Source organism: Mustela putorius, unplaced genomic scaffold (assembly GCF_011764305.1).
Source record: "Mustela putorius furo isolate JIRA1106 unplaced genomic scaffold, ASM1176430v1.1 tig00000095_pilon_pilon_pilon, whole genome shotgun sequence".
Taxonomy (NCBI): domain Eukaryota; kingdom Metazoa; phylum Chordata; class Mammalia; order Carnivora; family Mustelidae; genus Mustela; species Mustela putorius.
Window position 1 is genome coordinate 23,735,987 of NW_025421280.1, and position 24,264 is coordinate 23,760,250.

The 24,264-nt window shown below is 39.2% G+C and overlaps 1 protein-coding gene across 3 annotated transcripts in view; it reads left to right on the plus strand.

The window, feature by feature from the left end:
- SMARCC1 (SWI/SNF related, matrix associated, actin dependent regulator of chromatin subfamily c member 1) overlaps nt 1–24,264 on the plus strand; it is a 171,960-nt gene that overhangs the window by 49,062 nt on the left and 98,634 nt on the right. For all 3 annotated transcript variants that reach the window (XM_045080557.1, XM_045080560.1, XM_045080565.1), the window contains exons 7-11: nt 4,946–5,015; nt 11,208–11,283; nt 15,730–15,855; nt 18,024–18,145; nt 22,157–22,281. In XM_045080557.1, the coding sequence (XP_044936492.1) occupies nt 4,946–5,015; nt 11,208–11,283; nt 15,730–15,855; nt 18,024–18,145; nt 22,157–22,281 (519 nt within the window). The remainder of the gene's footprint in view (nt 1–4,945; nt 5,016–11,207; nt 11,284–15,729; nt 15,856–18,023; nt 18,146–22,156; nt 22,282–24,264) is intronic.

Consider the following 24,264-nt stretch of genomic DNA (forward strand, 5'->3'; position numbering starts at 1 on the left):
CTACTTGGAAGATTTCCAAAGGCAGTCATTGCCACAGGCTCTATCAAAATCAGCTGTAAAAAAAAAAAAAAGGTATTCTTTTTTCTTTACTTTCTAAAGCTGTACAGCCTTTGAAGATAGATTTAGTATTCTGAAGGGCAGTTCTTACTAGTTAAGAGTCAGTATATTTTGTTTGTTGCTATGTAGTGAGTTATGAAAGACCTCCAGGCATCCTCTTCACTTTTTCCTTAGCTATTTTGAAGCATTGTGGTCTGAAAATGTGCAGGGAGTGATCCTAATCTTTTGGTACTGGTTGAGACCTGATTTGTGACCCAGGATATGATCTATTCTGGAGAATGTTCTGTGTGCACGAGAGAAGAAGGTGTATTCTGTTGCTTTGGGATGGAATGTTCTGAGTATGTCTGTGATGTCCTTCTGGTCCAGTGTGTCATTTAAAGCCTTTTCTTCCTTGTTGATCTTTTGCTTAGATGGTCTGTCCATTTCAGTGAGGGCGTGTTAAAGTCCCCTACTATGACTGTATTATTGTTGATGTGTTTCTTTGATTTTGTTATTAATTGGCTTATATAACTGGCTGCTCCCATGTTAGGGGGCATATATATTTAAATTGTTAGATCTTCTTGTTGGATAGGCCCTTTAAGTACTATATAGTCTTTTCTCATCTCTTATTATAGTTTTTGGTTTAAAATCTAATTTGTCTGATACAAGGATTGCCAACCCAGCTTTCTTTTGGTGTCTGTTAGCATAATAAATCATTTTCCACACCCTCACCTTAAATCTGGAGGTGTCTTTGGGTCTAAAATGAGTCTCTTACAGACAGCATATCAGTGGGTCTTGGTTTTTTTGTTTGTTTGTTTTGTTTTGTTTTAATCTAATCTGATACCCTGTGTCTTTTGACTGGGGCATCTAGCCCATTTAATTCAGGGTAACTATTGAAAGATTTGTATTTAGTGCCATTGTATTGCCTATAAGGTGACTGTTACTGTATATGGTTTCTGTTCCTTCCTGATCTATGTTACTTTTAGGCTCTCACTTTGCCAAGAGGATCTCTTTCAATATTTCCTGTAGGGTGGTTTGGTGTTCACAAATTCTTTTAGTTTTTGTTTGTTCTGGAAGCTTTTTATTCTCTCCTTCTATTTTCAGTGACAACCTAGCTGGATATTTGGATATAGTATTCTTTTTTTTTTTAAGATTTTTTTATTTTTTATTTTTTTTATTTGACAGAGTTTACAAGTAGGCAGAGAGGCGGGCAGAGAGAGAGAGGGGAGGAAGCAGGCTCCCTGCTGATTGATGTGGGGCTCAATCCCAGGACCCTGGGATCATGACCTGAGCTGAAGGCAGAGGCTTTAACCCACTTAGCCACCTAGGTGCCCCTGGATATAGTATTCTTCGGTACATTTTTTTTTTTTTCTAAATTTAGTGCTCTGAATATTTCATGGCAGTCCTTTCTGGCCAGCCAGGTCTCTGGATATGTCTGCTACTGATCTAATGTTTCTATAGATCTCTTGTCCCGAGCTGCTTTCAGGATTTTCTTTTTCTCTGAGACTTGTAAGTTTTACTGTTAGAAGATGGGGTGTTGTCCTCTTTTTATTGATTTTTGAGGGGGTTCTCTGTGCCTTCTGGAGTTTGATGCCTGTTTCTTTATCCAAATTAGGGAAGTTCTCTGCTATAATTTGTTGCAATATACCTTTTGCCCCTCTCTTTCTTCTTTTTTGGGGATCCCAATTATTCTAATATTATTTCATCTTATGTCATCACTTACCTCTGGAATTCTACCCTCATGATCCAGTAGTTGTTTATTTCTCTTTTTCTCAGCTTCCTTATTCTCCATCCTTTGGTCTTCTGTATCACCAGTTCTTCTGCTTCATTTATCCTAGCAGTTAGAGCCTCCATTTTTTATTGCACCTCATTAATAGCCTTTTTGATTTTCACTTGGTTAGATTTTAGTTCTTTTCTTTCTCCAGAATGGGATTCTCTAGTGTCTTCTATGCTTTTTTTCAAGCCCAGTTCGTATCTTTACAATTGTCATTCTGAATCTAGTTCTGGTAACTTACTAAGTTGTGTTGATTAGGTCCCTGGCAGTTGGTACTGACTCTTGTTCTTTTGAGGTTTGTTTTTCCATTTTGTCATTTTGTCCAGAGAATAATAGATGAATGAGAGAACAAAATGCTAAAAGGGTAACAATGGCCCCAGAAAAATATACATCAAACAAATCAGAAGAGACCTGGGGTGGGGTGGGGGTTGGGGGCAGAATATGATCAGACTGCTGAATAGAACAGAACCCACACTAGATTTTGGGTGTATTTTGCTTCCCAAAATTTTAAAGAAAGGAAAATGTATATACAAAAATAAGGGTAAATATGATGAATGATGGAATATGACTATACAGATGAAAATTTAAAAAGATTTTTAAACAGGAATTGGTAAGATGTTGGTTGAAAAAGGAAAGAAGAAAATTCAAAAAAAGATAGAAAAAAAGAAAATTAAAAAAAATTTAACTTTGAAATACTAAAGAATCATGGGAAGAAAGTCATGAGTTCCATATGCTGTATTCCTGTAGTGCTGGAGTTTTGCAGTTCTCTTTGATTGGTAAACTTGGTCTTGCCTGGATGTTCTTGCTGATCTTCTGGCAGAGGGGTCTGTCGCAGTGATTCTCCAATGTCTTTGCCTGAGGTGGAATTGCACTGCCCTTGCTGGCATCCAGGCTAAATAATCTGTTTGGGTTTGCTTTTGGTAGTTTTTGTTTCCTGAAAGCTTCCTGTACAGCTTTGGAGGACTAGAATGAAAATGTTGACCTTCCAACTCTGGCCCCAGAGATGCTGAAAACTCAGGGGCCCTCTCCTCTGTGAGCCCTCAGAGAAGAGCATTCAGTCATTCCTGTCTCCCTGGTCTCTGGTGGTGCTCTGTGCTCACCTAGCCTATCACCGAGCATTTCTGTCTGACGCACGGCCCCATTTGGAGTCTTCAAACCCAGCAAATTCCCGCAGTGTGCTCCCGTGCCGCTTCTCCTGGTGGAGGATGGGTGGGTCTCCCTGGATCTGCCCCTGGTTGGGTCCCTGCTTGAGGAAATGTGGCCCGACTGTGCTGTGGATCATGGTTTATGGCAACCCTGAGCTTAGAGCCCCCTCCTCGGCTCCATCTTTGCAGCCAGCTTCCCTGCTCTGATAACTGAGAGCTCTGCCACAATTCAGACACCCCTGGTCTTTCTGTGACTCCTGAGGGTTCTGAGACCACACAGTCCCAGTGAGGATTCCACCCCAACCTCCCTGCTCAGCCACTGAAATGGCGTCTCAGTGGAGCCACCTTGTAAGAGTTGTGCTCCACTGCTGTCACTTGCTGGGAGCCAGCTGACGGAGGGTCCCATCCTTTCCCTGTCCCCCGTCCTTGCGCCCCACCCCTGCCATGGTCTGTTTTCCCAAATATTGTCTTGGATTCACTTCACACATCCTACCTTCCAGAAGTGGTCTCTTTTCCGTTCATAGAATTGCTGCTATTATTTTCTTTGTTCTCTTGTTTGTAGGTGTTCAGAATAGTCTGATAACTTTAGCTGAATTCCTGGGACCAGACAAAATTTAGGTCTCCTACTCCTCTGCCATCTTGCTCCTCCTCCTTTCCTTGGCCATTTTGGGATATCAGCTTAAGGATCCGGGCTTGATTTCTTCCTGTTCACTTTCTCTCAAGATATTAAGGTGAACAGTTGGATTCTTGAAAAAGAACACAGTGGGGGCACCTGGGTGGCTTAGTGGGTTAAGCCTCTGCCTTTGGCTTAGGCCATGTTCTCAGGGTCCTGGGATTGAGCCCCACATTGGGCTCTCTGCTCAGAGGGGAACCTGCTCCCCGCAGCCCCTCTTGGCCTACTTGTGATCTCTGTCTGTCAGATAAATAAATAAAATCTTAAAAAAAAAAAAAAAGAAAAAGAAAAAGCACACAGGCTGGGGTCATCTGGTTGCTCAGTCAGTAGAGCACACAACTCTTGATCTCTGGGTGGTGAGTTTGAGCCTCACACTGGATGTGGAGACTACTTCAAATAAAACCTAAATACCAAAGCAAAACATAAGCATGTGGGCTTTTATGCCTTTAGTTAGTGAAGCTGGGATGATTTCTTGTTGAAATTGGCAATGAAAAGCCACTTTTACTTAGCCAGTTTTGCTTAAGTTTTTCTATTTTGCTGTTTCTTGGGTTTTAAGGGGCTTACTTTATTAATTTCCTCTGCGCACTAGAGACAAGTTTGCTAAGCTAAATTTAGACTACTAAAGAAACACCTCCTAACAAGTACTAAAATGTAGATATAATACAACTATGATTCAGATCAATAAGGATTATCCTACAAATTTGTATAAGTTTATACCTATCTTTGGTAAGGAAATTCAAAATAAAAATACCTGATATGATCATACTGCTTACACTATTGTTGGCAGGGCTAAATTTACAGGTAGGATGCCATTAAAAAATAAGGAAAACCGTAAAAGTTTGATGTAGCAGTCTGTGAAGTGCTCTAAGATACCAGAGAAATTGAATTTAAAGGAGGAAGAGTATATGGTAAAACTCTCCAGGATATGAAGCGTGACTTACATCTTGAAAAATGTCTAGTAATTCCAAAGCCTAACAGAAAAAGGGAGCAGAGAATTTACTTGGAAATGTGGTAGTAAAGAATATAGTGATTATGATTTGGATGGAATTGTAGACACACAGTCAGGTGGGTGGAGGGAAGGGAATATGTTACCACAGTGGACAGTTGGATTTGCCAAAAGTAATGAATAATGGGCCTACGCTTCAGTAATTCTAAATACATGGGTGGAAAACTTTCCCTTAATAAGATAGGTAAAATGTTCAATTGTGAGAAAATGTTTTGGGGGGCTTACAAGCTCTAAGTAGAAATTAAGTCTAAATAATAGTTTATTGACTTATTTTGTTAGCTTGACTAAAGTATTTTCTTTTTCCCTTTCAGAAGAATGGTTGAGACCGGTGATGAGAAAAGATAAGCAGGTGTTAGTGCATTGGGGGTTTTACCCAGACAGGTAATGTAGACATGTCCTGAGATCTTCAAAGATTTTTTTTTTTAGTGTAAGCCACAGTTACTTATGTATAGTTTCATATTCTTAATAGTGACAACTTTGTTTGCTTCAGTGTTTGATTTCACTTTTTTGAGTCTTACTGATTTTTCTTATTGAAGTTATAGAATTCAATTCAAAGTCCCAAGACTTTATTTATCTTAATAAACTGATATGTTTGCTGCATTTGGCAAAACATCCCTTCAATATATTTGCCTGCTAATCTAGATTTGTTACCTTCAAGAAAGGAATTTGTCTCTCTAGTATTTTATGACTGTTTCATTTTGTTTCTTCAAAAAATCTTCATGCCATACTATTAAGAATGAATTATTTTATGTCTAAAAGAGAATTTTTCTACTTGGCAGAAATTTATTTCCCTATCGTTGTTATTACTTTGAGATAATCATAATTCATACTGTATTTCATTCTCTAAGTATAGATAAAGAGTATTACAAATATGAACTAGATGTTGGTGAAAATATTGGTACTTTTAAAATTGATAATATGCCTATGTAGGACACTTACAAATATGGGTAACCTGTGAATTTCATCTTTTTAAAACTACTGTGGAGCTGTGGGGAAGATTCTGACCATGTCAGATCAGTCTTCTTTCACCTAAACCCCTATCCACTTTTAGCCTCCTCATATTATTAGAAGCAAATCCCAAACATAACATTTTAATAATAAATAATTTCAGTGCAAATTTCTAAAAAACAACGCCTCTTTTAAAAAATAGTAAGGGTTTGGGATGCTTGGGTGGCTCAGTGGGTTAAGCCTCTGCCTTTGGCTCAGGTCCCGATCTCAGGGTACAGGGATTGAGTCCCACATTGGGCTCTCTGCTTGGCAGGGAGCCTACTTCCTCCTCTCTCTCTGCCTGCCTCCCTGCCTACTTGCGATCTCTGTCAAATAAATAAATAAAATCCTAAAAAAAATAAATAGTAAGGGTATTATCATTGTCAAATCTAAAAACAAAATTTCTTTATATCATCTAGCTAGTCAGTATTGTCATATAAGTGATGCATATGATAAATTTATAGATTGATATTTGTTGGAAGTAGAATTCAACAACATTTTGTGATTAATTGATTTCAGTGTCTAGGTTCTCTGTCTTCCCTACTCACCTGACCACATGCATTGTATTTTTTAAGAAACCAGGGTCTTTGTCCTGTAGAGTTTACCACAATGTGGGTTTTTCTTCTTCTTCTTTTTAAAAGATTTTATTTATTTATTTGACAGAGAGATCGCAAGTAGGCAGAGCAACAGGCAGAGAGAGGGAAACAGGCTCCCCACTGAGCAGAGAGCCTGATCCCAGGACACTGAGATCATGACCCAAGCCGAAGGCAGAGGCCCAACCCAATGAGGCACCCAGGCGCCTCTTCTTTTTTCTTTTCTTTCTTTTTTTTTTAATGACATCACTGTGGTATATTGGAACGTTTCTCCATTCTCTGTATTTCCTTTATTTTTTTTTTTAATTTTTTTTTTTTTTTAAGGATTTTATTTATTTATTTGTCAGAGAGCAAGCGAGAGTGAGCGAGAGCGAGCACAGGCAGACAGAATGGCAGGCAGAGTCAGAGGGAGAAGCAGGCTCCCTGCGGAGCAAGGAGCCCGATGTGGGACTCGATCCCAGGACGCTGGGATCATGACCTGAGCTGAAGGCAGCTGCTTAACCAACTGAGCCACCCAGGCGTCCCTCTCTGTATTTCCTTTAAATTGGTAGTTGGATCTGGAGTTGCTCAGAGTCTATTTCAGTTTATGGAGGGTATATATGTGTCCGTCATCTAATGATGAACCATAATGTCTGGTTGTGTGCTCTTTTTAAGTTAGTCTATTTGAGTAGCTTTATTTTACTTGTAAAGATGTTTATTTATTGATTTCTCTATCTTTTGAAAGATTTTGTTTATTTGACACACAGAGAGAGAGTGCATAAGCAGGCAGAGGGATGGAGAGAAGCAGGGTCCCTGCTGAGCAGAGCCCAATGTGGAGCTTGATCCCAGGACCCTGGGCTCATGATCTGAGCCGAAGGCGGACACTTAACCGGCTGCATGACTCAGGCACCCAAGGATTTACATTTTTTTAAAGGTTTATTTATTTATATGACGAGAGAGAGAGAGAGAAAGCGTCAGGAGGAGGGACAGACGAGGATAATCTCAAGCAGACTCCACAGTGAGTGCAGAGCCTGACACGGGGCTAGAGTTTATAACCTGAAATCATGACCTGAGCTGAATGAAACCAACAGTTAGAGGCTTATCCAACTGGGCTGCCCAGGCATCCCTGTAAAGATTTTTTTTTAATTTTTAAAAATTAAAATTCAGTTAATTAACATATATTGTATTACTGTTTTCTGAGGTAGAGTTCAGTGATTCATCAGTCTCACATAATATCCAGTACTCATTACATTACATGCCTTCATTAATGTCTATCACCCAGTTACCCCATGCCCCCAGCTCCCTCCTCTCCAGCAACCCTCAGTTTGTTCCTATGATTAAAAGTCTCTTACGGTTTGTCTCCCTCCCTGATTTTCTTGTTTTATTTTTTCTTCTCTTCCCCCATGATCCTCTGTTTCGTTTCTTAAATTCCACATATAAGTGAGATCATAGGATAATTGTCTTTCTCTGATTGAGTTATTTCATGTAGCATAATACCAATATATTTTTTAAAGAAGGAACTGTGTCTTTAGATCTGTTCAGAATTTTAAGATTATATGCACAGTTTTCATACAGGTTGAGTTAATTAGAATTGAATCAGCTTGCTGTTATTGGTAATTTTTTCATTTTTATTTTTTGTTTTGTTTTGTTTTAAAAGATTTTATTTATTTGTTTGACAGAGACACAGCAAGAGAGGGAACATAAGCTGGAGTTCTGGGAGAGGGAGAAGCAGGCTTCCTGCTAAGCAGGGAGCCCGATGCTGGGCTTGATCCCAGGACCCTGGGGTCCTGACCCAAGCCAAAGGCAGACACTTAAGGACTGAGCCACCAGGCACCCCTATAGTTGATTACTTTAAATGAACTAACAGATTTTAAAATAATATTTAAATGAGTGCTTTCTATAAAACATTTCTAGTCTTGAGGTGTCAAGTAGTCTTTGGCACTATTTTTTTTTTTTTAATGTTACTTATTTATTTGACAGAGAGAGATAGATCACAAGTAGGCAGAGAGGTAGGCAGAGAAAGGGGGAGAAGCAGGCTCCCCCCTGAGCAGAGAGCCCGACATGGGGCTCGATCCCAGGACCCTGAGATCATGATCTGAGCCGAAGGCAGAGGCTTAACCCACTGAGCCACCCAGGTGCCTGAGTCCTTGGCACTATTAAGCAAACCTTTCAATATTATAGAAACCCTTAAAGGAAATGAGTTTGCCCTTTGAAACATTTAGATAGAAACTCAAATTTATAATGACTAGCTTCATAAGTATACAGTTGAAATAAATTTTAAAATAACACAGTAAAAACATGTTAGCCTGTTTGGTAAGCTTTTCTTTATGTTGCAGAAAAGATACAGGGGCTGGTTTAAGTCTTGTCTTTTCAAGGCCTGTTCACATTCTTTATTAACTATGTAGCAGTCCCCACATACCCTTTATCTATGAGGGATTCATTTTAAAGACCCCCCAGTGTATGCCTGAAACCATAGATAGTACTGAACCCTACGTACTATTTTTTCCTATACGTACAAATTTATTAGGCGCAGTAAGATGAACAGCAATAACTAATAATAAAATAGAACAGTTGCAACAGTATAGTTTAAGGGAAGTTATGGTGAATGTGGTCTCTCTCTTAAAATACTTTATTGTACTGTACTCACCCTTCTTGTGATGACGTGAGATGATGAAATGCCTGTGTGGTGATGAAGCGCAGTGAGTGGTGTGGGCACTGTGATGTTGCATTAGGCTTCTGCGGTCAGAAGGAGGACCATCGGCTTTCAACCACATTTGACCACGGGTAACTGTAGTGCAGAATGTGAAACCCGGGGTGAGGGGGAGTTTGGCCCTCACTTCTACCTCTGTGACATTTTTGTACTCAAGAATTTTAGAGAATGTAAAGTTTTCATTTGCTTGCTCACCATTGTTACCTTTACCTGCTACAATTTATAACTTAGCAAAGGATCTTTTTTTTCTCCAGCTCATGTTTTAAGTGTTCCTAGAAAACTTATCAAGTGTTATTAATAGACATATAGAGCTGTGCTTGTTCCAAATGCTTTTTTTAAAAAAATTAATTAATTTATTTATTTGATAGAGATCACAAGTAGGCAGAGAAGCAAGCAGAGAGAGAAGGAGGGGGAAGCAGGCTCCCTGCTGAGCAGAGAGCCTGATGCGGGGCTTGATCCCAGGACCCTGAGATCATGACCTGAGCTGAAGGCAGAGGCTTTAACCCACTGAGCCACCCAGGCGCCCCTGTTCCAAATGCTTTTGAACTGACTTCTGAGTAGTGGCTGCAGGGAGCCAGTGCTTGTTACCATACTTGTATTTAACTTAGATATTCCTTGCTTCTACAATAATTTATTGGCCAGTATAGTAGCATTGACAGAGTAGGTAGGTAATGTCATGCTTACCTCAAAATTGTGGAGGAGCTAGGGGTGGGGGTGCAGAGAGAACCTTTGAGGAAAGAGGTGTGAATATATGAAGGGTGGGCCATATATAATATCTGGGTAGCAAAGAATCTCTATAAAGGGCTTGAAGTGGCCACTATGTGGCATTTTTTAAGAATGCCGTGAAGCTCATGTAGCTTGATTGAAATGTAAGTGAGGGGAGAGGATTACGAGGGGTCGGAGTGGCAGTCATAGTACTAGCTCGTGAGTCCTTGGCAATTCACTATAAGGATTCTGGCTCTTTGAGTGAGGTGGGAGTTGTTGGAAGGTTTTGAGTAATGATAATATAGACAGACTTGATTTTCTTTTATTTATTTATTTATTTATTTAAAAAAGATTTTATTTGTTTTTTATTTGACAGAGATCACAGGTAGGCAGAGAGGCAGGCAGAGAGAGGAGGAAGCGGGCTTCCTGCTGAGCAGAGAGCCCGATGCGGGACTCCATCCTAGGACCCTGGGATCATGACCTGAGCGGAAGGCAGAGGCTTTAACCCCCTGAGCTACCCAGGCGCCCCGAGACTTGATTTTCAAAGGGATCACTTCAGGGGCGCCTGGGTGGCTCAGTCATTAAGTGTCTGCCTTCAGCTCAGGTCATGATTCCAGGGCCCTGAGATCAAACCCAGGATTGGGCTCCCTGCTCAGGTGGGAAGCCTGCTTCTCCCTCTGCCTGCTGCTCCCCCTGCTTGTGCTCGCTCTCTCTCATGTCTCTCTGTCAAATAAATAAAATCTTTAAAAACAAAACAAAGCAAACAAAAGGAACACTTTGGTTGCTTTGTGATAAATGGACTTGGACTTTGGGTATAAGTAGAAGGGTGAGAAGTAGATTCTGTGTATATTTTGAAGATGGAATGAACTGTAGAAGGCATTAATGGTTGGATTGTAGGATGTGATTGAGAGTGAAGTCAGGGATATCTCCAGAGATTTTGGCCAGAGCAAATCCTCCATTTTTGGAAAGACGGAGTTGGCATTTACTGAGATGGGTATGATTGGCTAGGGTGTATTTTTGGGATAAGGATGGCATTGCTTGTTGAATTTTGAGTATGTTAGTTTTGAAAGCCTTTTTGAACATGTAAGGGGAAATATGGATTTGGCATTTGGATGCCTGAGTCCAGCATTCAAAGAAGAGAACAGATGAGTATATATTTGAAGCTGCATGAGATCAAGAGAATGAGTAGATAAGAGGATTCTTTGCAAACCAAACCTGGGGCCTTCTACTGTTGAAGAGGTTCGGGAGAAGAAGAGAAACTGGCCATGCATGCTGGGGAAAGGCTGGTGGCTAGAAGAAACAGCAGATGATAGTGCTGTCTTGGAGGCCAAGTGAGGGAAATGCTCTGAGGAGAGCCATCTCCTCATTAAAATTCTGCACACTGAGGTTTGAACTTCGGACTTAACAGTGTCAGGGTCACTATAGACCTCTACAGAAGAGTTTTCTTGTCAGAGTGGCAGAGACAAAAGTATGTGAGATACTGCTATTTCTTGATCCTAAAAGTATTTTTAAAATATAGTTTTACCTTTTTATAAAAGGTCTTTTTAGTGAATGAATTTGGCTTCTAACCTGTTTTTTCTTTTTTCATTTCCTTTGCAGCTATGATACTTGGGTCCATAGTAATGATGTTGATGCGGAAATTGAAGATCCACCAATTCCAGAAAAGCCGTGGAAGGTGAGAAATCCTTTTTTAAAAAAATTTATTCTTATATAACATAGTAGTTTTTCTCAGCTTTTTTCCACAGCAGTGCTTCAAGAAATACAGAATAAGGATCTTCTTTTCTTGTCATCCTTTTAAGCTGTCCATAGCCACAGAGAACTCATTATCTAGGTCTTAGCAGCAATGTTTGCAGTGGAGTTTGAGGAGACCCCAGAGTCCGGTTACATTGTGGTTTAGGGTGGTTGAGAGAGGAGCAGGAGGAGTGCAGTGGAACATCGGTGGTGTCACCGAGGAAGGCTGGAAGCCATGCCTGCCTACCTCTTATGATGAAACAGCCCTCGTTAGTCATTTCTATTACAGTGGTAAGAGTCCATGCGTCAACTCTGATTTTTTGACTTTTAACGTGGAAATAATTCTGAAAGTTGCTAGAACAAGATAAAACAAAGTGCGACTTTCTACTCTTCTTCCAGGTTCCCCTAGTGTTAATAATTTCAGGATTTTATTCTTGAAACAAGATTAATACCTGATACAGAGCCCGTATTCCATTTGCACCAATTGTCTCAGTGGTGTAAGTTTGATATTAAGTCTCTTCCCTGATCAGGATCCGTTTCAGGAGCACACACTGCATTCAGTTGTCAGATCTGTTTAGTCTACCTTAATGTGGAACTTCCAGCCTTTCTTTTTATTCTGTGATTCTGGCATTTTTGAAAAGTATAGGTTAGATTTTGATGTTTGTTTTAGAATACCTTTTTTTTTTTTTTAAGATTCCATTTATTTATTTGACAGAGAGAGATCACAAGTAGATGGAGAGGCAGGCAGAGAGAGAGAGAGGGAAGCAGGCTCCCTGCCGAGCAGAGAGCCCGATGCAGGACCCGATCCCAGGACCCTGAGATCACGACCCGAGCCGAAGGCAGCGGCCTAACCCACTGAGCCACCCAGGCGCCCCTAGAATGCCTTTTTTTTGGTAAAGGAATTTTTATTTAAAAGATTCTACTGATCTGTCAGAGAGCGAGCACAAGGGGGGAGCGGCAGACAGAGAGGGAGAGAGAAAAAGGCTCTCCGCAGAGTAGGGAACCCAATGAGAGACTCGATCCCAGGATCTTGGGATCATGACCTGAACTGAAGGCAGATGCTTAACCTACTGAGTCCCTGAATGTCTTTGAATTTGAGTGTGCGTGAATATTTCCTAATTATTATATTTAAACTATGCCCTTTTGGCTGCAAAACTGCTTAAGTGATTTTGAGTAATTACTTCTCAGTGCCTTATATCAGGAGGCATGTATTTCAATTTTCCCCATTATGGCTGATGTTTGTTAAGGTACAGTCTGCCTGGTTTTCCCATTGTAGCATTACCATTTTTCTCATTGAAATTAAAAATACCTTACAAAGAAATATTTTGAGATTATATGAATATCCTTTTCTTCATTAAATTTGTCCCATTAATAATTTCCTTCCTGGCTGAATTAGTTATTACTAGTGGTTTCCTCACTCTATCCATTCCATCTGTAATTGACATTTTGCAGTGGGAATGAGCTTTCCTTTCTCCCTCTACATGTGCCTGTTGTATCTGTGTTTTGCGGTGTGGAGGAGTGACACGATCGCCATTCTTCTTTCTGATGAATTGTCCACTTTTGGCCAGTGGGAGCTCCTTTAAGCTGTCTCCTGTGACCTTTTGGTATTACTTGATTCATTTTGCATACTTCCTATTTCTGGGACAAAGAGATGTTCCAAAGTCTTTTTGTAATTCCATATCCTAGTCCTGGATTCAGTATTTCTGCAGGGAGCTCTCATCCTTTCCATGAGCAGTGGTAATTATACATAGTTTTTATTGACTGCTTTATGTAGTATACTGAGTATACTGATACTAAATTGAATCAAAATATTAGATGTGAGACCTGATTCACCCTATTTTGAATTCTGTGACCTTCAGAAAGACTTAGCTTCAAGCTTCAAATTTCATATGAGGAAAATGGAATTAACGAAAATTAGACTTTTTTGAAACCTTTTTATTTGGAAATAATTTCAAACTTAACTTGCAAGAATAAGAATAGTAGGTGGCACACCTTTATACCCTTTATCCAGATTTGCCTGTTTACATTTTACTCCCATTTTGATTTATCACTTTTATTCCATGTGTTTATGTATTTACAATTTTTATTCTTAACCTTTTGAGATAAAGATGTATATACTATGGTCTTTAGTCTAAAACATGTTTCTGTTTCCTAAGAATAAGGGAGTCTCGTTCATAAGCACTTTGCATTTACCAACTTCAGTAAAATTTAACATTGACCCAATATGCTAACCTACTATCTGTATTCCAGTTTTGCCACAAGACCCAATAATGGTTTTCGTAGCATATTTTCTAGTATAGAATACCGTTGAATAGCAGCTGTTGTATTCAAATGTCCTGTCTCTTTAGTTTCCCTTAATCTGAAATGTTACCCAGTGCTTCCTTGCCTCTTTTGACATTTTTGAATTTGAAAGGGATGTTTTTCATTTGAAATTGTGATCTTTTTTCATGGTTAAATCAGATTATGCATTCTAGTCAGAATATTGCATAAGTGATGTTGTGTCGTCCTCAGGGCGTCATAGTGGGAAGCATGTTGTGTCCATCTGCTGCTTGTTGGTGATGCTGGTACCCAGTTATGGTGTGTTCTCTTGGCTCTACTATATAGTTCCTTTTTTTCCCACTTGCAATTTATAAGCAATCTGTAAGATATTCTTTTAGGCCATACAGATATCCTGCTTCTCATCAAAATCCTCTATCCGTTGCCCAGATTTAGCATCCACTTGAAATTCTTGCCTGAACCAGTCTTTTCTTTGATGATTGCACAGTGATAATTTTCCATTCCAGTCTTGCCTCCACAATTACAAGTTGGCTTTCAGAGTTGTATAAGCAAGAGTCCTTCCTTTCCTCTCATTTAATTTTTTTATTCCTCTCTTAACCAATGTGGGTTTATGGAGTTCTAATTTTTCAGTGGCCAGTAACTTAATCCTTAATTATATTGGTGCTGAAATTGTTTCTTATTTGTCTATGCAGGGAAGGGTTGTCTAGTCCTAAATTCTAGTGTATGGCCTTTGAAAAATTCTGTTGGATAATAGGAATATGTAGGCTAGGTCTGTGGTTTCAATATCTATATCTATACAACATTCAGAGAACCCATCATTTTTTAAAATTCCTACTCAGAAACATTAACAAAAAAGCAAGAGAAGTTGCCATGTAAAGGGCTTAGAAGAATCCTGAATCTGACTCTCAATTTTTCACTCCCCAACTGTTGCTATCCCTGAAAGGTTTCCGCAGAGCACCTGCGTACTTGACAGGGTGAGGTGATAGGTCTGATGATCGGTCTGTGTAAATGTCCTTGTTCATCATTCCTTTGAATTTTGTTGAATGCCTAAAGGGAGCCATTCTTCCTGCCTAGAGCAATGGACTAGGCCTGTGGCTTTGAGTGGCCTGTTGCTGTTGAATGTTTTTTCAGTGGTTTTCATCAGGATAAAGATGAAATGATTAGTGAAATAAGCCAAATGGAGAAGGATACATCCTGCATGATACTGCTTTTATATGGAATCTTTAAGGAAAACAAAAAAAGCCTAGAAATCAGTAGTGAAACGGTTGCCGGTGAGGAGGGCTAGGAGAAGTAAGAAGTTGGTAAAAAGCCACCAACTTGCAGTTGGGAGAATTGTCTGAAGATCTAATGTGAAACATGGTGATTAGAGTTGATGACACTGCATTGTATAATTGGAATTTGCTAAGAGAACAGAACTTAAATGTTCTCATACTTAAACAAGTTAAGTAGGTATGGTGATAGATGTGCCAGTTAACTAGATGGCAGGATCCTTTCTCAATATCAAATCATCATGATGTAGACTTTGAATATCTTAGAATTTTATTTTACAGTTATACCTAGATAAAGGCGAAATAAAAACGAATGATATGATTATCAAATTTAAGGGTCTTAGTTATTAAAACATCAGTCTTTGCAAAAACCAATGATGCTTTCTTATTATATGCAGTAACATGGAATAAAAGTTAGAAATGGTTAAGTTGACATTTACAGGACTTTAATAGTCTCATGGTTGGGTTTTTAATATATATATATTTTTAGATTTTATTTATTTATTTGTTAGGGAGTGAGAGAGTACTTGCGTGCTCGAGAGCAAGTGATGGGGGGTGAGGAGGGGTTGGGATCAGGGCATGACAAGTAGACTCTGCACTGAGCTCCGGAGCCTGATGCAGGACTTGATTCAGGACCCCGAGATCATGACCTGAGCCGAAACCAAGAGTCTGAAGTTTAAGCAACTAAGCTATTCAGGTACCCTTACAGTGTCATGTTTTTAAACTTTTATGCAGTTGAGGCTTTAATTTGAGAATAATAAATCAGCTCCTTTAATTTTGAACACTTTAAAAACTGCAATGGTTTGCTGTTATATATAGATACACATGATTGAATGTGGTTTTAGGTTCATGCGAAATGGATTTTGGACACTGATGTTTTCAATGAATGGATGAATGAGGAGGATTATGAGGTGGATGAGAACCGGAAGCCCGTGAGCTGTCGTCAGCGAATTTCTACCAAGAATGAAGAGGTATTTGGTTTGGCATCATTTTTCTCCACTTGATGTTTCTTCTTTCTGGGCTTCAATGTTGTCAGATCTTCACTAATAAGCTCTGACATACAGTCCAAGGTGTATCACTCGTGAGGTATATGGAAAAGTTACCAAATGGCCATATAGCCATCTCAGGGGCTGACATTCCCAAAGAAGGGGCCTGACGATCTTAGAGGGTCATCAGGATTTAAAATGGCATATGCAGTGTGGCATCAGTATAGATGATTTTGTTTTCCAGGTCTGATTTTAATTTTGTGAGCCAAATATTTATTATGGGGTAATTTTAATTTAGTTGTCGGCTTTTCAAGGGAAAACTAATTTTGTCTTAATATTTTTTAATAGCTTTGTTACTGTACACACAGTAGTTAGTACATTGTATAGGCCTCAACGGGAGAGTTCAGCCCTTTTTAAAGGTGGGATGATGTGGTATTTATTCCTCTTTAATCCTTTAAGAAGCCCAACCACCAGAAGTTTTAACGTGGTTCCTGAGAAGCCACAGCCGGCAAAGGTAGGTGTGTCACCCAGAGGGAAAGGAGTCTGAGAAGAAGGCTTAGATGTGTTGGTGTTGGCTGGTGACTGTTTAGGAAAGATTCTTATTCCCTTTCACTGGGAACACATCAGGTTTTTGCTTTTTGCTTTGTATTGTAGTTCTTTGAAAAATTTCTGAGACAAATACTTTTAACTATTCACTTAGAATGTACCCTTCTTTTTTTTTTTTTTTTTTTTTAAGATTTTATTTATTTATTTGACAGACGAGATCATCACAAGTAGTCAGAGGTGGGGGGGAAGCAGGCTTCTGCTGAGCAGCGAGCCCCATGGGCTTGATCCCGGGACCCTGAGATCATGACCTGAGCCAAAGGCAGAGGCTTTAACCCACTGAGGCACCCAGGCACCCCATACCATTCTTTCTTATCTGTTTTCAGCCCTGAGACTTTTTAAACTAAAACTCTTTGGTACACAATGTGTGTTATTTATTTTTAAGAAAATTATTTTAAAACTGGGTCTTTTTCATAGCCTTTCATTTTTAATTGGTCCTTATTTGCTGTGGAATTGGACTTGAAGTTTATTTTTTATTCAGCATCCCTCCCCCATATGCTTACATATTTGCTTTCCCTTAGTGCAGTGCCAACCAATCTTTTTTGTCATTAGGCATATTCTAACTTCTCTATCACATTATTAAAGAGGCCTTTCCATAGCCATCTCTGTTGAGATTTAGATGGCTTTTGTATTATTCACTTATTTTTAGGACGATTCTATAAAAATGCTTTTAATACCCCTTTTTAAAAGTTTAACTTCAGACTTACTGTACAGTGTGAACAGTTTAGATTTTCTTTAAAACTTCGTGTATAGGCAGGCCTGTAAGATGACTCATATTTCCAATTTTATGCTACCGAGCTTCTGAAAAGAAACAGTTGTAAGGAGTCTGAGGGTACCAGAGATGATGAATGTTTAATTAATGTTTTAATCTCTGATTTTTTTTTATTTTGGCACCCCTGGTACAATACTTCGGAGCATTTTAGGTGTTAATTCTTTATTGTCTATTTTATTAAATCCCTAATTATCATCTACAGGTTGACTTTGATATTTCAGTGTGTATCCTACAACTACTGAACTCATTAGCTCTGCTAGTTTTTTGGCAGATTCCTTAGGGTTATCTTTATAAAAGATCATGCCATCTGCAAATAGGGATATTTGTGCTTCTATTAAGATTGACTTTTAAGTCATAAATTGCAATCCTGTTTAACATCTTTTGTGTCCTAAAGTTTTCTCCTGTCCCTTTTACTGATGTGTTAGGACTTGTTTCTGATGCACTTTCCCAAGCTCATTCAGTCATTATTGTATTTCAGTAATTAAATAGCATATATTTTGTATTTTCCAGTAGTTGTTGAAAATGCTTTTCCCATTGGAAGCAGAAGGTGAATAGGGACGGTTTTTAGTTGTCTGTTTTGTAGCAGTTTGAATACCGGTGGGATGGTTCTGATATTTCCATTGGTGGTACGTCACATGGAAGGTCAGAGAATCTTGACTGCTGGTGGTCTGGGATGCTCTGGTATTATCTTTGTGAAGCTCATCTTTGGACAAGGGTTTGTAGAAACTGAGGAGTCAGAAAAGCTGGCTGATATTTATTTCCATTTACTTCTTCCTAGCCAGTCAGAAGTCCAGAGAGGAGAGATAGGAAAGCATCAGCTAATGCTCGAAAGAGGAAACATTCGCCTTCCCCTCCGCCTCCTACACCCGCAGAATCCCGGAAGAAGAGTGGAAAGAAGGGGTAAGTACTGCAGCATGATTCAGAGGCATTAAAACAAACTGCAGAGGGCATTCCAGATTTTTACATTTATACCAGAAGTTTCGCGGAAAGGAAGTTAGTTGTCTTACGTTGTCTTGGTAGATGTCTTTGCTCTGGTAGCTTGTCTTGTCAGATGTTATCTGATGACTCATCTTTTGTGGTATTTATCCTAAGGCACTGTGCAAAAATCTTTTTTTAAGTAGATATGAATAGTGAAATAACCATAATAAATCTGGTTATATCCAGCACCACACATAGTTATGATTTTTTTCTTGTGATGAGACCTTCTAAGATCTGCTCTCCTAGCAAATTTCAAATGCACGATGCTGTGTTACCTGTAGGCACCATGTTGTATTACACCTCTAGGGTTTATTTATTTTATAACTGGAAGTTTACACCTTACACCAACTTTTCCGTTCTCCCCCAGTGCCTACCTTTGGCAGCCACCAGTATGTTCCTGTGTCTGTGAATTTGTGTTTTTCATTTTGTTTTCTTTTTTGGATTCCACATAAAAGAGATCATACATTTTTCTCTGTTATTCCACCTAGCAAAATGGCCTCAAGGTCTATCTGTGTTGTCCCAAGTAGCAGAATTTCCTTCTTTTTTTATGGCTGAATAATATTCTCTCTCTCTTTCTCTGGCTCTCTCTCTCTCTCTCTCTCGTGCACACACACACACACACACACACACACACACTTAACTCTGTGTTCCACATAAACATACTGTGGTAACTAATCTGTATTTTAACTATATCCACTCCAATTCTGTGGTCAAATTCTGAGAGAAACTATTTTTTCTCTCTCTGTCCTAGCCATGGGAAGGGGATGAATCTTTGCCTTCTGGTTTGGAATTTTGGCTCCAGCTTAATGAGAGTGGAAACCATGTACAGAATCTTAAAACTGAAAGGGATCTTTGAAGTATCATAAGCATCTTTATTTTAAGAAATAGAGATTGAGGTTCAGAATAGGGAGGTAACTCTTGCAAGGTCACATAGAGATTTTTCCTTGGAGTCAAGATTCTAAGCTGGACTCTCAGCGTCCCGTGGCTATACCCTTCCAGCTGTGTTCCGTCATCTGCAGCAAGGTCTGAGGGTGGATGGATTATTTGGCCCTTTATCCTTCTTTTCTCTTCCGCTATTTTTCCTTCCCTTTTCTTACCTCCTTTCTGAGTTGGCCATCTGATATCCAGGCACCCTGAATCCAGTCTTTTCTCTAATTATGTGTTGAGCATTGTGGCTGGTAAGGAATTTAAGAAATTAAATTCACCATAGTTAGTGTCTCTTTCTCTGATTTTACCACCGGTCCCATTTGGGATCAGAATGACTTGTAGAAGAAATGAACCTGTCCTGTTGCATGTTTAGCAGAGTGCCTTGTTCAGGGCCTCACACTTGGGCGTTAGTGACTCTTACTTGAGTGGGGATTCTAATTTCTGGTGAATAGGTTGTTGTAGGGATCAAGTGAGACTCAAGACCTGCCTTACAGTGTCTGGCCTGAATTAGGTACTTAATAAATGGCAGGAATACTTAACATTTATTATTTTATATTAAATAGATACTTAATTCCTGGCTTGCTTAGCTTGTCTTGCCCAGAATTTTTTTATAATTTAATTTCAAAGAGGTTAAGTTTAGTCTTAGAAAATGACAGATGCAAAATTTCTTCTTTTCCTGCAACTAGAAATTTGTTAAATTTCTGGCTGTTGACTAGACTGTAGAGATTTACTTGTCATCTTCTCTCCTTTAGCTTCCTTTTATTGAATTTTTCCTATAGCCAGATTAGTGTTTTTTTATACCCAGAACATGCCTCGAATCATGTTATTTCTTTCTTTCTTTTTTTTTAAATTTTTAAATCTTTTTTTTTTTAAATTTATTTATTTGACAGAGAGAGAGAGATCACAAGCAGGCAGAGAGGCAGGCAGAGAGAGAGAGAGAGAGAGAGAGAGAAGCAGGCTCCCTGCCAAGCAGAGAGCCCGATGCGGGGCTGGATCCCACGACCCTGAGATCATGACTTGAGCCAAAGGCAGAGGCTATAACCCACTGAGCCACCCAGGCGCCCCTAATTTTTAAAATTAACATATAATGTATTATTTGTCTCAGTGGTACAGGTACAGATTCATCAGAATCATGTTATTTCTTTTTATGCTTTTTAAGAGAGAGGGGGAAGCAGGCTCCCTGCTGAGCAGGTTACCCTAGAATCATGTTATTTCTTGAAGGGTAGGATTATCTGAAGCATTGTGTACTGTGTACAAAAGCTGTTAGGGAAGTTAAAAAACTCTTAAGTTTTATAGATTATATTAATGAGCCAGTCATAGTCCTAAAAGGATGTGGTTATTTCGTCAAGTCAATGTATTATGGTAGAAAAAACCACAAAAATAGATTTTTCTTTAGTGATTAGTGAGAGTAACCTTCTTTCTTTTTTTTTTAGATTTTTTTTATTTATTAGACAGAGATCACAAGTAGGCAAGAGAGGCAGGCAGAGAGAGAGGAGGGGAAGCAGGCTAATACAAGCAGAGAGCCTGATGTGGGGCTCAATCCCAGGACTCTGGGATCATGACCTGAGCTGAAGGCAGAGGCTTTAACCCACTGAGCCACCCAGGCGCCCAGATAGTAACCTTATTTCTTAAATCTATAATCTCAGTCTTACAGTTGATGTGCAGAAAATTCAGAGCTTCCAGATATCTTTGTGAAGAAAGCCATACAACTTTTCCATGTGTTCCTGGGCCTGAGATCAGTGCACCTTTCTTCCCACGTAGGGGCTGAGATCCAGTGCCCGGACACTAGTGGCCTCCAAACCAAGATGTGATGTCCGGGAGGCTCACAGTGATGGCACTTACCCCCTACTCTGAGTATAAAACACACGAAATTGGATTTCCTGAAATAGATATATGCGTATCCTTGAATTGAATACGTCTCTCTTCTAATGAGCAGTCATTCAAATTTCCTGTTAAGTTTCCTTTAATGAAAAGACATTGACCTTTGTTTTCCTAACTCAGGTTTTATTGCCCTTCCCTGCATTTTTCTTCCTTTTTTAGGTTTTTGTCTCCCTAACACCTTTAGGTTCACAGGCTTTTGAAAAATTGTTATGCAGTCTTTACTCAAAATTTTAAAAATATTTTTACCTGTGTACCTGGTTCTGACCTATGTCAGTATTTGGTCCATCATAGAAGAGAACTCTGCTTAATCACTCAGCAGCATGAGGACTCGGGCTGGCCCGCTATATATTTTTATCAGCTCTTTCTCTACTCCTCACTTATTTGCTTCCTGGCTGTTCCTTCCCAGAACAGGTTATCTCTTTCCTTAAGCCTTTACTCCTGTACTCATTATCCTGAAACATTGTCTACTTTTTGGTGAATTGTTTCCAGTGTTTAGCTTAACTGTCACCTTTGATCTTAAGTCTTATTTTCTTGGTGCTCTTTTTGTTTCTGGCACATCATATTGTATGAGATAGATGATAATTTCCATAATTCCTCAAGGTAAGGAGTCATTCCATTCTTGTTTGAACCCTAATCTGCTTTCTGGAATGTGTTAGTTTTTAAATTAAATGAAGGAAAGAGCAATGGCAATTTTTACACACACACAAACAAAATTGGTACCATCCTAAGTGATTGTACTTTGCAGTTCTTAATATTAGGATGATATAAAAGAGCCAGGAAAATACAGTTGTACATATCTTTGTGAAAATTTCTTACGTAAGCGATTGTTGATGTGAGATAAAATATGTGCCATATTTCCTTAGCAGATGTTCTTTTATTACATAATTTAAGCCCCCTTTAGGATGCTGTCTGCAATTTGTATAGTAGGATTTCTGGGCCAGTTTCTTACTTCCAGTAACTTTTATTTTCCTTCTGGCTGTCTAGATGTAATTTGGGAATGTACATAACTTATTTGATTTCTATTTGTCTTTTAAAACAATTCTGAACATAGATTCTAACTATGAGGTGTCTGCTGTGAGTAGCTATAGTCACCTTATTTATATTTTTATATATTATATGCTCTAGCCAAGCTAGTCTTTATGGGAAGCGCAGAAGTCAGAAAGAGGAAGATGAGCAAGAAGATCTTACCAAGGACATGGAAGACCCAACACCGGTACCCAACATAGAGGAAGTGGTGCTTCCAAAAAATGGTTTGTATTCTTCTGCCTGGACTATGAGAGTATTAGATGTGATTTAATCACTCATAGCAATGCCATGGGATGAATCATTTCTTGCTCTGTGCCACTAGTTTCCAATTTTCAAAGTTGAAAATGTTTATGAAATTACCTCTTTCACAGTCTTTTTGTGTACTTTCGCTGCTTATTGAGAAAAACACTGTGACCAAAAAGTTCTCTTATGGGGCTCCTTGCTGGGACAGATAGTTGAGCAGGTGATGCTTGATCTCAGGGTTGTGATTCAAGCCCCACAGTGGGCATAGAGCCTACTCAGAAAGAGAGAGAAAGGGAGGGAGAGAAGGAGGGAAAGAAAGAAACATTCTCTAAATTGAGCAGTGCTTTGAAATAAATGTTTTCTTTATTTTTTTTTAAGATCTTTATTTATTTATTTGATAGAAAAACACTGAGAGGGGGAACGGATGCTGGGGGAGTGGGAGAGGGAGAGGCAGGCTTCCTGCCGAGCAGGGAGCCTGATGTGGGGCTCGATCCCAGGACCCTAAGATCCTGACCTGAGCTGAAGGCAGATGCTTAACGACTGAGCCACCCAAGCACCCTTGAAATAAATGGTTTTTATTTATTTTTTTTTTAATTTTTTTTTTAAAAGATTTTATTTATTTATTTGAGAGAGAGACAGTGAGAGAGAACATGAGCGAGGAGAAGGTCAGAGGGGGAAGCAGACTCCCCATGGAGCTGGGAGCCCGATGTGGGACTCAATCCCGGGACTCCAGGATCATGACCTGAGCCGAAGGCAGTCGTCCAACCAACTGAGCCACCCAGGCGCCCCGAAATAAATGGTTTTTACATCCCAATAGAATCAATATACAGATGAGAAGGTGGTGTATTATCTGTGTACTTTTCAACCTATTTAAATCAGTTATTGGGAGGAGAATGTTAGACCCTTTTAACTATATTTGTGGATTTGTTTATTTTTTTCCCTGATTCCTGTGAATATTTTTTTCTTTATGTATTTTCTTCCTGTGCTTTGAAGTTCTGCTCTTTAAGGGCATATGCACTTAGGATCATCATGTCCTGATGAATTGACTCTTATGTCATGTGTGTCTACAGGCCACAGTAGTGCTTGTCTTGAAGGCCAAGTTTTTCTGATGATAATAAATCCTCATCACACCACACCCTTTTCTTTATTTCTAGTTTTTTTTTTTTTTTTTTTTTTTAAGTCTTCACTGTACTGGACTCCGGTAGAGTAGTTTTGTTAAATTACACGAGCTTTGTTCCTACACGTTAGATTTCTAACTTCCATTTCTCTTGCCTCCTGTTACTTTCACTTTGATTATGTAAAGCCTGTCGATTTTAAATAGCATATTGTTGAGATTTGCGCCCCCCCCAAATACACATTTTTTTTGTTTTTAGTTGGAGTATGTGGTCCACTGAGGTATAACAGAACTATTAATGTGGTTGGGCTTAAGTCTGCCATTATGATTTTTTTTTTTCTGTTTGTGCCTCTTGTATTTCCTCCCTTCTTTTGTTTTAATCCACTACTTTTGCTGTTCTATTCTGGCTTCTGTGTTTGCTTTTCTTCTTCTTCCTCTTTTTTTTTTTAAGTTTTATTTATTTATTTGAGAGAGAAAGTGCCTGAGTCGGATTGGGGAAGGGCAGAGGGAGGGGGGAAGCAGACTCTCTCCTGAGCAGGTAGCCCGACACAGGGCTCTATCTCAGGACCCCGGGATTATGATCTGAGCTGAAGGCAGATGCCTAATCAACTGACCCACCCAGGCGCCCTTGCTTTTCTCTTATTTTAGAACTTCTATGACTTCCTTTTTTATATAGCCTAGTTCTAATTGAGATATTCTTCACATAGCATAAAATTCACCAGTTAAAGTATATTTTAGTCACTCCAGTGGTTTTTTTTCAGTGTATTCATTATGTTGTACAATCACCACCTCTTAATTCTAGAACATTTCCATCCTCCTGTAAAGAAACCCCATACTTACTTGGGGTTAG